Source organism: Hydractinia symbiolongicarpus, chromosome 1 (genome assembly GCF_029227915.1).
Source record: "Hydractinia symbiolongicarpus strain clone_291-10 chromosome 1, HSymV2.1, whole genome shotgun sequence".
Classification (NCBI taxonomy): Eukaryota; Metazoa; Cnidaria; class Hydrozoa; order Anthoathecata; family Hydractiniidae; genus Hydractinia; species Hydractinia symbiolongicarpus.
Genome location: NC_079875.1, coordinates 27,573,853 through 27,589,497, shown reverse-complemented (window position 1 = coordinate 27,589,497; position 15,645 = coordinate 27,573,853). Strand labels below are relative to the sequence as shown.

Here is a 15,645-nt window from a genome sequence, read left to right as displayed (position 1 = left end):
GGCATTTAAAAGAGACGAGCGTTATATATTTGCAATTTTTCGTATTGATACAAGAAAATTGTCATTTAGGGTCAACAACGTTGTCTCAGGTTCTGTATATTTTAGCCGTATAATTGATAAACAAGGCATTTCAAAGTGACGAGTGTCATATACTTGCGATTTTTCGTATAAATACAAGATAATTGTCATTTAGGGTCGACAACATCGTCTAAGTTTCTATATATTTTAGCCGTCTGAAAGGCATTTAAAAAAGACAAATTTTATATATTTGCGATTTTTCGTGTTGATACAAGATAATTTTTATTTAGGGACGACAACCTCGTCTCAGTTTCCATAAATTTTAGTCGTAAAATTGACAAACGAGGCATTTAAAAGAGACGAGTGTTATATATTCGCCATTTTTCGTATTGATACAAGATAATTTTCATTTAGGGACGACAACCTTGTCTCAGGATCCATATATTTTAGTGGTGAAATTGAGAAACTAGGCATTTAAAAGAGACGAGTGTTATACATTTGCGATTTTTCGTATTGATACAAGATAATTTTTATTTAGGGACGACAACCTCCTCTCAGGTTCCATATATTTTAGTCGTATAATTGATAAAGGGGGCATTTCAAAGTGTGCCATGTATTTGCGATTTTTCGTATTGATCAAGATAATTGTACGTTAGGGTCAACAACGCCTCTGGTTCTACATATTTTAGTCGTAAGATTGATAACCGCGGCATTTCAAAGTGGCGAGTATCATATATTTGCGATTTTTTGTATTGATACAGGATAATTGTCATTTAGGGTCAACAACGTTGTCTCAGGTTCTGTATATTTTAGCCGTATAATTGATAAACAGGGCATTTAAAAGAGACAAGTGTTATATACTTGCAATTTTTCGTATTGATACAGGATAATTGTCCTTTATGGTCGACAACCTCGTCTCAGGTTCTATATATTTTAGCCGTAAAATTAATAAACGAGGCATTTCAAAGTGACGAGTATCATGTATTTGCGACTTTTCGTGTTGATACAGGATAATTGTCATTTAGGGTCAACAACGTTGTCTCAGGTTCTGTATATTTTAGCCGTATAATTGATAAACAGGGCATTTAAAAGAGACAAGTGTTATATATTTGCAATTTTTCGTATTGATACAAGATAATTGTCATTTAGGGTCCACAACCTCGTCTCAGGTTCTATATATTTTAGTCGCAGAATTGATAAAGGGGGCATTTCAAAGTGTGCCATGTATTTGCGATTTTTCGTATAAATACAAGATAATTGTCATTTAGGGTCGACAACATCGTCTAACTTTCTATATATTTTAGCCGTAAAATTGATAAAGGAGACATTTGAAAGTGTGCCATGTATTTGCGATTTTTCGTATTGATCAAGATAACTGTACTTTAGGGTCAACAACCTCGTATCAGTTTCTATATATTTTAGCCGTAAAATTTATAAACGAGGCATTTAAAACAGACGACTGTTATATATTTGCGATTTTTCGTATTGATACAAGATAATTGTCATTCAGGGTCAAAAATCTCGTCTCAGCTTCTATACATTCCAGCCGTAAAATTGATAAACGAGGCATTTCAAAGTGGCGAGTGTCTCATACATTTGCAATTCTTCGTATTGATACAAGATAATTGTCATTTAGGGTAAACAACGTCGTCTGAGGTGCTATATAATTTAGACGTAAAATTGATAAACGAGGCATGTAAAAGAGACGAGCGTTATATATTTGCGATTTTTTGTATTGATGCAAGAAATTTGTAATTTAGGGACGACAACCTTGTCTCAGGTTCTATATATTTCAGCCGTAAAATTGATAAACGAGGCATTTCAATGTGACTAGTCTCATATATTTGCGATTTTTCGTATTGATACAGGGTAATTGTAGTTTAGGGACAACAACCTCGTCCCAGGTTCTATATATTATAGCCGTAAAATTGATAAACGAGGCATTTCAAAGTGACGAGTGTTATATATTTGCGATTTTTGTATTGATACAAGATAATTGTCATTTAGGGGCAACAACCTCGTCCCAGGTTCTATATAATATTGCCGTAAAATTTATAAACGAGGCATTTCAATGTGACTAGTCTCATATATTTGCGATTTTTCGTGTTCATACAAGATAATTAGCAGTTAGGGTCAACAACATCGTCTCAGGTTCTATATATTTTAGCCGTAAAATTGATAAACGAGGCATTTAAAAGAGACGAGCGTTATATATTTGCAATTTTTCGTATTGGGACAAGAAAATTGTCATTAAGGAACGACAACCTTGGCTCAGGTTCTATATATTTTAGTCGTAAAATTGATAAACCAGGCATTTAAAAGAGACGAGTGTTACATATTAGCGATTTTTCGTATTGATACAAGATAATTGTCACTCAGGGTCAACAACATCGTCTCAGGTTCTATATATTTTAGCCGTAAAATTGATAAACGAGGCATTTAAAAGAGACGAGTGTTACATATTTGCGATTTTTCGTATCGTTGCAAGATAATTGTCATTTAGGGACGACAACCTCGTTTCAGGTTCTATATATTTTAGCCGTAAATTCTATAAACGAGTCATTTAAAAGAGATGAGTGTCTCATATATTTCCGACATTTTGTATTGATACATGATAATTGTACTTTAGGGTCAACAACTTCGTCTCCGGTCTTACATCTTAGCCGTGGAATTGATAAACGTGGCATTTCAAAGAGACGAGTGTCATGTATTTGTGATTTTTCGTAATGATACAGGATAATTGTCATTTAGGGTCGACAACCTTGTCTCAGGTTCTATATGTTTTCGTCGTAAAATTGATAAACGAGGCATTTAAAATTGACCAGTATCTCATATGTTTGTAATTTTTCGAATTGACGCAGGATAGTTGTACTAGGCTCAACTATTTCGTTTCAGGTTCTTATATTTTGTCCCTAAAATTGATAAACCAGGCATTTAAAACAGACGAGTTTTATGTATTTGCGATTTTTCGTATTGATACAAGAAAATTGTCATTTAGGGACGACAACCTTGGCTCAGGCTTTATATATTTTATCTGTAAATTTGATAAACCAGGTATTTAAAGGAGACGAGTGTTACATATTTGCGATTTTTCGTATTGATACAAGATAATTGCACTTTAGGGACGACAACCTTGTCTCAGGTTCCATATATTTTAGCCGTAAAATTGATAAACGAGGCATTTAAAAGAGACGAGCGTTATATATTTGCAATTTTTCGTATTGATACAAGAAAATTGTCATTTAGGGTCAACAACGTTGTCTCAGGTTCTGTATATTTTAGCCGTATAATTGATAAACAAGGCATTTCAAAGTGACGAGTGTCATATACTTGCGATTTTTCGTATAAATACAAGATAATTGTCATTTAGGGTCGACAACATCGTCTAAGTTTCTATATATTTTAGCCGTCTGAAAGGCATTTAAAAAAGACAAATTTTATATATTTGCGATTTTTCGTGTTGATACAAGATAATTTTTATTTAGGGACGACAACCTCGTCTCAGTTTCCATAAATTTTAGTCGTAAAATTGACAAACGAGGCATTTAAAAGAGACGAGTGTTATATATTCGCCATTTTTCGTATTGATACAAGATAATTTTCATTTAGGGACGACAACCTTGTCTCAGGATCCATATATTTTAGTGGTAAAATTGAGAAACTAGGCATTTAAAAGAGACGAGTGTTATACATTTGCGATTTTTCGTATTGATACAAGATAATTTTTATTTAGGGACGACAACCTCCTCTCAGGTTCCATATATTTTAGTCGTATAATTGATAAAGGGGGCATTTCAAAGTGTGCCATGTATTTGCGATTTTTCGTATTGATAAAGATAATTGTACGTTAGGGTCAACAACGCCTCTGGTTCTACATATTTTAGTCGTAAGATTGATAACCGCGGCATTTCAAAGTGGCGAGTATCATATATTTGCGATTTTTTGTATTGATACAGGATAATTGTCATTTAGGGTCAACAACGTTGTCTCAGGTTCTGTATATTTTAGCCGTATAATTGATAAACAGGGCATTTAAAAGAGACAAGTGTTATATACTTGCAATTTTTCGTATTGATACAGGATAATTGTCCTTTATGGTCGACAACCTCGTCTCAGGTTCTATATATTTTAGCCGTAAAATTAATAAACGAGGCATTTCAAAGTGACGAGTATCATGTATTTGCGACTTTTCGTGTTGATACAGGATAATTGTCATTTAGGGTCAACAACGTTGTCTCAGGTTCTGTATATTTTAGCCGTATAATTGATAAACAGGGCATTTAAAAGAGACAAGTGTTATATATTTGCAATTTTTCGTATTGATACAAGATAATTGTCATTTAGGGTCCACAACCTCGTCTCAGGTTCTATATATTTTAGTCGCAGAATTGATAAAGGGGGCATTTCAAAGTGTGCCATGTATTTGCGATTTTTCGTATAAATACAAGATAATTGTCATTTAGGGTCGACAACATCGTCTAACTTTCTATATATTTTAGCCGTAAAATTGATAAAGGAGACATTTGAAAGTGTGCCATGTATTTGCGATTTTTCGTATTGATCAAGATAACTGTACTTTAGGGTCAACAACCTCGTATCAGTTTCTATATATTTTAGCCGTAAAATTTATAAACGAGGCATTTAAAAGAGACGAGTGTTATATATTCGCCATTTTTCGTACTGATATAAGATAATTTTCATTTAGGGACGACAACCTTGTCTCAGGTTCCATATATTTTAGTCGCAGAATTGATAAAGGGGGCATTTCAAAGTGTGCCATGTATTTGCGATTTTTCGTATTGATACAAGATAATTGTCATTTAGGGTCTACAACCTCGTCTCAGGTTCTATATATTTTAGTCGCAGAATTGATAAAGGGGGCATTTCAAAGTGTGCCATGTATTTGCGATTTTTCGTATAAATACAAGATAATTGTCATTTAGGGTCGACAACATCGTCTAACTTTCTATATATTTTAGCCGTAAAATTGATAAAGGAGACATTTGAAAGTGTGCCATGTATTTGCGATTTTTCGTATTGATCAAGATAATTGTACTTTAGGGTCAACAACCTCGTATCAGTTTCTATATATTTTAGCCGTAAAATTTATAAACGAGGCATTTAAAACAGACGACTGTTATATATTTGCGATTTTTCGTATTGATACAAGATAATTGTCATTCAGGGTCAAAAATCTCGTCTCAGCTTCTATACATTCCAGCCGTAAAATTGATAAACGAGGCATTTCAAAGTGGCGAGTGTCTCATACATTTGCAATTCTTCGTATTGATACAAGATAATTGTCATTTAGGGTAAACAACCTCGTCTGAGGTTCTATATAATTTAGACGTAAAATTGATAAACGAGGCATGTAAAAGAGACGAGCGTTATATATTTGCGATTTTTTGTATTGATGCAAGAAATTTGTAATTTAGGGACGACAACCTTGTCTCAGGTTCTATATATTTCAGCCGTAAAATTGATAAACGAGGCAATTCAATGTGACTAGTCTCATATATTTGCGATTTTTCGTATTGATACAGGGTAATTGTAGTTTAGGGACGACAACCTCGTCCCAGATTCTATATATTTTAGCCGTAAAATTGATAAACGAGGACTTTGAAATTGACGAGTGTCTCTTATATTTGCGATTTTTCGTATTGATACGGGATAATTGTAGTTTAGGGACAACAACCTCGTCCCAGGTTCTATATATTATAGCCGTAAAATTGATAAACGAGGCATTTCAAAGTGACGAGTGTTATATATTTGCGATTTTTGTATTGATACAAGATAATTGTCATTTAGGGTCAACAACCTCGTCCCAGGTTCTATATAATATTGCCGTAAAATTTATAAACGAGGCATTTCAATGTGACTAGTCTCATATATTTGCGATTTTTCGTGTTCATACAAGATAATTAGCAGTTAGGGTCAACAACATCGTCTCAGGTTCTATATATTTTAGCCGTAAAATTGATAAACGAGGCATTTAAAAGAGACGAGCGTTATATATTTGCAATTTTTCGTATTGGGACAAGAAAATTGTCATTAAGGAACGACAACCTTGGCTCAGGTTCTATATATTTTAGTCGTAAAATTGATAAACCAGGCATTTAAAAGAGACGAGTGTTACATATTGGCGATTTTTCGTATTGATACAAGATAATTGTCACTCAGGGTCAACAGCATCGTCTCAGGTTCTATATATTTTAGCCGTAAAATTGATAAACGAGGCATTTAAAAGAGACGAGTGTTACATATTTGCGATTTTTCGTATCGTTGCAAGATAATTGTCATTTAGGGACGACAACCTCGTTTCAGGTTCTATATATTTTAGCCGTAAATTCTATAAACGAGTCATTTAAAAGAGATGAGTGTCTCATATATTTCCGACATTTTGTATTGATACATGATAATTGTACTTTAGGGTCAACAACTTCGTCTCCGGTCTTATATCTTAGCCGTGGAATTGATAAACGTGGCATTTCAAAGAGACGAGTGTCATGTATTTGTGATTTTTCGTAATGATACAGGATAATTGTCATTTAGGGTCGACAACCTTGTCTCAGGTTCTATATGTTTTCGTCGTAAAATTGATAAACGAGGCATTTAAAATTGACCAGTATCTCATATGTTTGTAATTTTTCGAATTGACGCAGGATAGTTGTACTAGGCTCAACTATTTCGTTTCAGGTTCTTATATTTTGTCCCTAAAATTGATAAACCAGGCATTTAAAACAGACAAGTTTTATGTATTTGCGATTTTTCGTATTGATACAAGAAAATTGTCATTTAGGGACGACAACCTTGGCTCAGGCTTTATATATTTTATCTGTAAATTTAATAAACCAGGTATTTAAAGGAGACGAGTGTTACATATTTGCGATTTTTCGTATTGATACAAGAAAATTGTCATTTAGGGAGGACAACCTTGGCTCAGGCTTTATATATTTTATCTGTAAATTTAATAAACCAGGTATTTAAAGGAGACGAGTGTTACATATTTGCGATTTTTCGTATTGATACAAGATAATTGCACTTTAGGGACGACAACCTTGTCTCAGGTTGTATAAGGGACGACAACCTTGTCTCAGGTTGTATATATTTCGCCCGTTGAATTGATAAACGAGGCAATTCAAAGTGACGAGTGCCATGTATTTGCCATTTTTCGTATTGATGCAAGAAAATTGTGATTTAGGGATGACAACCTTGTCTCAGGTTCTATACATTATAGCCGTAAAATTTATAAACGAGGCATTTAAAACAGACGAGTGTTATATATTTGCGATTTTTGTATTGATACAAGATAATTGTCATTTAGGGTCAACAACCTCGTCCCAGGTTCTATATAATATAGCCGTAAAATTTATAAACAAGGCATTTCAATGTGACTAGTCTCATATATTTGCGATTTTTCGTATTGATACAGGGTAATTGTCGTTTAGGGACGACAACCTCGTCCCAGATTCTATATATTTTAGCCGTAAAATTGATAAACGAGGCATTTCAAAGTGACGAGTGTTATATATTTGCGATTTTTGTATTGATACAAGATAATTGTTATTTAGGGTTAACAACCTCGTCCCAGGTTCTATATAATATTGCCGTAAAATTTATAAACGAGGCATTTCAATGTGACTAGTCTCATATATTTGCGATTTTTCGTGTTCATACAAGATAATTAGCAGTTAGGGTCAACAACATCGTCTCAGGTTCTATATATTTTAGCCGTAAAATTGATAAACGAGGCATTTAAAAGAGACGAGTGATACATATTTGCGATTTTTCGTATTGATACAAGATAATTGTCATTTAGGATCGACAACCTTGGCTCAGGTTCTATATATTTTATCTTTAAAATTGATTAACCAGGCATTTAAAGGAGACGAGTGTTACATATTTGCGATTTTTCGTATTGATACAAGATAATTGCACTTTTGGGACGACAACCTCGTCTCAGTTTCTATATATTTCAGCCGTAAAATTGATAAACGAGGCATTTAAAATTGACCAGTATCTCATATGTTTGTAATTTTTCGAATTGACGCAGGATAGTTGTACTAGGTTCAACTATTTCGTTTCAGGTTCTTATATTTTGTCCCTAAAATTGATAAACCAGGCATTTAAAACAGACGAGTTTTATGTATTTGCGATTTTTCCTATTGATACAAGAAAATTGTCATTTAGGGACGACAACCTTGGCTCAGGCTTTATATATTTTATCTGTAAAATTGATAAACCAGGTATTTAAAGGAGACGAGTCACTGCGCAAAATGTCTCCGTATACGTAAATATAATTTTCGTGTCATAAATTCATTATACTCGAATAAGCGGAAATATACGAAAAGTCTGTGCACGATGTTCGTATATTTCCGTATAGGCGTAAACGGTTACGTATATTTTTGTTATACACAAGGTTTTACGTATACGTGAATAGTGATTTGCAAACCTTTACAGTATACTATGATATACGTAATAATTTCGTTGAGCTTCTTAAACCCAGGGTTCGTTTATTATTTTTCTCAGTTTATTTTCGGCAGAAAAAGATCAATTTTACGCAGTCGAACTTTCTCTTTACGTATTTTACACGCGCTATTTTATATAACCGTAGCGTATTTTAAACCCAGCCTAAGATCCCTATTTTTAATTTTCTCATTTTGATTCAATTTATGCATCCTGCCCTAGCTGTTAGTGAATTACTTCTAGTTTTAGACACGAACACTCGAGGCGTTTTGTCTGTCTGCCAGTTCTTTCCGCCCAGAGACGACAAGCTTGGACAGTTTCACTAGAGCAACCACGTCCCAACTTTAGAAAAAACAAATACAAAAACAAATTTTAACGCAGCCTTGCCTTGCGCCAGCCGTTAATTACTTCTAGTTTTAGACACGAACACTCGAGGCGTTTTGTCTGTCTGCCAGCTCTTTCCGCCCAGAGACGACAAGCTTGGACAGTTTCACTAGAGCAACCACGTCCAACTTTAGAAAAAACAAATACAATAGCAAATTTTAACGCAGCCTTCCCTTGCGCCAGCCGTTAATTACTTCTAATTTTAGATACAAATACTCAGAGCTTTAGAAGAAAATTGTTGTAACGCAACATCCAGCGCTTTCATTCAGATTTTAAGACTTCAAAAAAAACACATCAATAACTAATCAAGTGGATTTCTTAACCTTGTTACTTATAAAGAGTCTATATACAAGGATTTACAAATATATTTTTAAAACGGGTTATGCAGCGTGATATTGAAGGCCTTTTACTTGGTTCTTCAGACATCATATCATTTGCGATAGACGCTATTTTCATGTTTTTTATACATCGACTGATTAAATCCACGTTGTATCCTAATGAATAAACATCTGATTGAACCGACTGGTAAGAACCTTTAACATTCCTTAACTCATGTGCAAGAAATAGATGCTTGGTGTTAAATTTAACTTGCTGTGAAGACCCTGGTTCAATATCATATCTTGCTGGATCACTGACTAGTGTAGCCTTTCCCAGATCAATCAATTTTACAGTGGTTGAATTACGGACAAGGACATTTTCTGGATGTATATCGTTGTGTGACAGACCACGAACGTGCATTTGGTGAACAGCGGAGCATAATCCAAATATAATTTCATTTAAATGACTGGAACACGGTGCAGGTACTCTCTGAATGAATTCCTTTAGTGTTGGTGAACATGAACCACAGTCATCACAAACAAATTCAAGAAGGATGAATTTCGGTTTCAAAAATCCAAAAACATAGGGAAAGCCTTTATCACCTGCCATCAACATACCCTTCTTGCATTCCGCGTACGCATCAATTGGTCGTACATTGTTGGATAAACATTTGATCGCCACAACTTGTTTGATGCTTTTAACATATCCTTTCGAAACATTCCCGAAAACACCAGCACCTATAGTTTCGTTTATATGCACGTCACACTTTGAGAATTGAATGACATTAAAATTGAGCGTCCGTGTGATGGCTATGCTTTTATCCTGAGTGCGGTATATACTCGATCTCGATGAACAGCACAATAAAATGTCCCTGCTAGTAGTGGCTTTAACTTTCGGCACATTTCTTTTTAAAACAGCGTTCTGAAATTCTAGTTCTCGAATTCTCTCTTCAATTAATATCTTTTTTTCCATTTCCGCGTCAAATTCCGCTTTCTTTCTTTCCTGACGCATTCTTTTTTTTTTTTTGTTGCGTTCAGCTCTCTTTTCCGAAGATCTCTTTCGTGTACTAACAATAAAGCACAACAAATACATGTTTTTTTTTTAAGTTTAGACTATACGGATCCGTATTCTTTCCTCCAAGGTTTAGACAGTATAGTGGGGTTAATTAAGTGTTACTGTGTTTAAGGAAAAAGAAAGACTGTCTAATTAAAATATCCACAACACAAGAAAAACATACCTATCTGAGCCTGAATATGCTTATAAGTATTACAGGTTTTATAAGAACAAAAAGCGCATCCGGCCAAAATAAGATTGATTTACTCACCTAATCACGCTGTCGTTTAAGTCTTGCTTTTCCTGTTGTTCGAGCATTGTTATTTAGTTTTTATGTTTTTCAACCTAGAAAATGAAGCACAAATTTTATCAATCCAAGAAAATCTCATAATGAAACAGGTTTTATGCATGTATAAATATACATTATGTTGTACTAAAATATGTATATTAAGCACCTGATAAAAAAAAAGACATACATACATAGTCTAAATGAAAAAAAAATAAGCCTTGTAAATAAAATATTTTTTTAAGAAACATTTGAGGCTTAAATTAACAAAATTTTATAAGCTCAAGGCTCAACCAAATACTTGCTGCAAGCACGTTTTAGCATTATAAATAAACACAATGGATGTTATATTAAAATAGAAACAATGCAAAATTTTTATGAAATTTTTTCTTGTCGACAAAAATATGTATATACAAAAAATTAGACATTAGTCGTTAAAAAATCTGTGAATAACAAAAATTAATATTACAATGACTTAGAAGGCAAACTTATGCAAACTTTAACAATATCAACATGTTGCTTGCTTATTCTTATCTGTTCCTTTAACACCAATATACGTCCATGCACAAACTTTAGTGGTATCAACGATCTTTTATCAATTTCAGTACACCATACTTTCATGGGAGAGTTCACACCAAAAAAGTTATACTGCACGTGTTTCTTAAACCAGCTCACATCAACAACAATATGATTCACAACACGATCAGAAAAAACAACTTTAATTTCATATATACCATTCACAACGGCTGGTCCTAATTCTTTTGGCTCAAAGTCAAAATAATCACCATGATTATATCTTGCCTTTAAAAATGATCCATGTCCATTGCTCCGAATGTAATGCTTTGAACAAATAACTTCATTACCCAGCATGACTCTTTTTATTTGCACAATAAATCGTGACACTCTTTTGATATCCATATGTCGATAAAGAGATGAAAACAACTTAGTTAACTCATCTATTTGATGTCCTGGTAAACTAAACTGAGTGGCTTTGCTGAGTTTCTCTTCGCAGCCTGTAAACTCGAGTTCAGTACCAACAACTTTATCACTGTCACGAACTTTTTGGAGCTTTAGGAGTGATTCCTGGGAATGCACGGTCTCTTTGTCAGACGACAATTTTAGCATATCAGTGAAGTCATCCTCCAATAGGTTAAAAGCTCTAACCTGACAACCAATTATAAATTTGCGCATTAGTTGGATTGTTATGTCATGATTATTTACATGGTATGAACCTAAAATTCCATTGAAACGTTCATAACTAAAACACCAAAATGCATACACAGGTCCGTAATCCAGCAAACAATCTTTTAAGTGGAGGTGAAGATGCATATTTGGAGTACACCATAACTTTCCACATAGATTTGCAAATATGCCAATAAACATACAAAAAAGTATGCGCTTGATAAATGTCACCTGCAGTTATACTTCGTGTGCAGATTTTATTGCAAGCTGCTACAAAGATCAACCACATGTTTAAATGATTATCTGGTATTACATCTTTTAAACAGAAGCATGAATAGATGTGTGTCCAATGGCGCCACTCATCAGCCTTCATGCTTTTGTAACAATCTGACATATTACCTAGAAAATAAAAAGGACCACTCTATTATGTAGATATTATTTTTACACAAAATCGAAATGTCTTTTTTATAAATTCACAATATATATAATACATCAGAAATATTTAAGTGCAAGAGTAATGAGCTACGAAACAAGAACAAATTTTGTATATATATAAAAAACATTTGAAGATATATAACAAGCAAATGCAACCAACCTGGTATTCTACCAACATCAGTTGGAACTTTTACCTTTTTCATTTTGTCGTCAATACATTTCAGTTTATCTGATGTTAAAACCCCAATTTCAATCCAAGTTTTAAAAACATGTTTTGCTGTACCCAAATAAAGATTATGCATAGGATCAATTGTATGCATTCTGACTGGATCATAGTATGGCAATCTATGGAGTTCGCTGTAACGGGCTCCGTGTTCTCTTTGTCTTTTTTCACATTCACTTTTCGTATTGGCATTGGCAGCATGAAGGGCGTATCTTTTGTGATTTATTCCAGTTCGCAATCCCCAGGCATCAACATCAGATCCAGAATAATCAGTGAAGTCACCAACTTTGTTGAATACTTTCAAACACTTACTGCACCCTAAAATCACAACAAACATAATTATTTTGTCTCGTGAGCTAACAAGTGCTCCAACTGTAAAACTGTTAAAATAAATATTTTTGGTCAAAAATAACATGCATGTCATAATAAAAATTTAATGCTCTGATTTAAAAAGAATTATTTTTTTATTTAGAAATGGAAATTTAGCAAAATAAAAATTCTCACCTGACTTTGCATTGAAATTCAAAAAGCCACCAAACTTTCGAGTAGCAGGAATATCATTTGATATTGATATTAAAGCAATTTTATATAAAGAATAACCAATGCTACTTGGCTCTTTCATAATCACACCATCCCAATATAGTAAAAGCTCATCAACCATTGGTTTGATAAAAGAATTAATGTGAAGATTTGGCTCTTTTGGACCAGGAATAATACCTATGATGAGTGTGTTTTTCCACAGCAATCGATGTTGTCTTGGTAAATTTAAAATTGACAGGTAAATTACACCAACACTATGCTCTCTGTTTTTATACGGATTAAACCAATCTAGGTTTAGCATAACGCCCAAATTTCTTTTATCTGCAAAATATAATTCCCCTATGCTGTCCTGAAAACTTTTCCAAATCTGTCCATCAAAAATATCTGACATTTTGACATGTTCATCAGGTTTAGTAAATAATAATTCCAAGAAACCTGGACGTGCTAGCAACTCTTCCAGGCCAGTCTTTATACTCCGATAAGCATAAACCTTCTTTGGGTATAAGTTTATATTTTTTTCAAAGGATACAACTACTTTCATTAAAATATTGTTGCAAGGTTTCCTGTAGGCAGGAAATGGGTGATTAGGGAATTTCACATGACTACATTTGCTGCTTGTCTTTCTACCAGTGATTTCTTTTTTCCAGCATTGATTATAAGAATACAGAGATTGACATGACGTGCACACAACAAACTTTGTAAAAGAATCCCGATTCAGAGCCAGATATTGTCGAGCCATGTATAATGAATTTGGAAATCTTTCCAATATTTCATCAAGAATGTGTAAACCAAACATTTTGTTGAGCAATAAACAAATCAGTTTTGAAAAACCTAAAATACTTTCCAATGTGTTATCAGAGAGAAAAATATGAACTTGCAAAATGAACATTGCTTGCAGTACCAAAGTGATGAATTTTGTGGTATGATGGTTAGCATGTTGACCAACAACAACATTAAAGTCGTCCTCTGGTTCTGCTTCAGGATCTTCCCACAATTCCGTTGCAGTTTCTTCATTCTGTAAATCAAGTGCAACATAGCTAAGAGTTGGCATACTTTATATGCATTATAAAATATGTAAATTATTGCAAACATGTAATTTGAAGACCAAATTATAACAAAGGATGTTACCACACAATTGTCATCTGGATCATGATGATCATTACACGTTGATTCATCAATCTCAATTAGTGTGTGATCAATAAGCAGAAATGTTTTATCCTAAATTAAGGCAATGCATATATATATATATATTTACATTTTTTCTACAACATTAGTTCACAAATTTAGAATAATTTACAACTCAGCTATTAACAATGCACCCTTAACAAATATACAAATTTAGAATAATTTACAACTCAGCTATTAACAATGCACCCTTAACAAATACAAGCCTAACCTGAGAATCTAGGTTAACATCTGTATGTTGCACGTCGTTATCATTTTTTGTTTGTATTATTTGGTTTTTCGAAGATAAACGGTGAAGTTCTAAATGGAAAAACACAAAAGGTAGCAAATGATGACGAAATTAAGCAAAAAATACATGGTTTTTTTATTAGCATATGACTTTTTGAAATCAGGCTCACTCACCAAAAACTCTTTTAATGCCTTTACCAAAAGCTATTAAAACCGAGTCGTGACGGTATGTGTATCTACCCTGCGTAAGGGAGGTCCTACAGGCACCCAATATGTGAGAGACATTTGAGGATGGTTTCTTGCACAGAATGCAACTTTTGTCTTTCTCAATTCCCCATCTCACAAGATTGGTTGAAGAGGGAAGGGTGTCGTAGGTTGCCCCTATAAGGAAGTTAGACATCGTGGCAATGAAAGAATTGTTCTCTAAGACAAATCATTTTTCACATAAGAGCACCATTTTGTCCAATTGCCTTGCAAATGCAACTGTACAGCTCTGGCATGGTAAATATCTTCTATTATTGGAAACAAGCTTTCGGTAAGCATAAGTGCCTTTTGGTAGAATATTTTTGTGGTCTAAGAGCCCTAAGCCAGCTCGACCAGTCTGATGCAAACTTAAAATCCTTGTGAAATTGAGCTGACTATCCGCCGAAAGAACTGCCTCACTAACTTTCCAATTTCCAGCTTTTAAATCTGGTACGCACTTAGACACACAAGGGTCGACAGAATCTCTTAGTAACAGATGTCCACTGATTTTGGCAGATTTGAGAACACATGCAAGACTTTTCAGGGGAAGAGGACAAGGCGATGTCGAGGAATATAAAGAAATGTTGGAAATTGAATGATGTAGTTTTAACCATTTCCTAATGAAAAAAGAAAATCTTTGCTCTAGTTTTGTGATAGTAGATAGAGAACGGCCAGCGGATTCTGGGAATTAACAGATGGTGCAAAAACCAAACCTTATGGACCCCTTTATGAAAGGACCTGCCTATAGTTATAAGTTTGTCTTCGGCATCATTTAGAAATTCTTGTATTGCAGCAGAATCAGACAAGGATGAGTTAATGGTTCTGCCTAAAAACCTAATTGGATTAGAATGAATGGATGGAATTTTTTGCTGCCAACTGTAAACGGTGAACTTTGGACGACTTTTCCCTTATCAATAACAATGCTGCGTGATTTAGAAGGCCTAAACAATATGCCTACCCAATCAAGAGCTGTTGTACACCTGTTTAATAAATTTTGAGTAATTGGAATTGGCGTGGACATTAAGAATATATAATCCATAAAAGCTTTTATTGGGGGTTGGTCGGGGATTTTATTTTTATTACC

The 15,645-nt window shown here is 34.0% G+C and overlaps 1 protein-coding gene across 1 annotated transcript; it reads right to left on the bottom strand.

The window, feature by feature from the left end:
• Positions 1–12,177: 12,177 nt before the first annotated feature.
• On the bottom strand, positions 12,178–15,223 carry LOC130648893 (uncharacterized). Its single transcript, XM_057455019.1, has 3 exons — positions 14,034–15,223; positions 12,870–13,920; positions 12,178–12,683 (listed from the first exon to the last, which is right to left on the bottom strand). The coding sequence occupies exons 2-3, from the start codon at positions 13,792–13,794 to the stop codon at positions 12,181–12,183; spliced, it is 1,428 nt and encodes a 475-aa protein (XP_057311002.1). The 5' UTR covers positions 13,795–13,920; positions 14,034–15,223; the 3' UTR covers positions 12,178–12,180.
• Between the last annotated feature and the right edge of the window lie 422 nt (positions 15,224–15,645).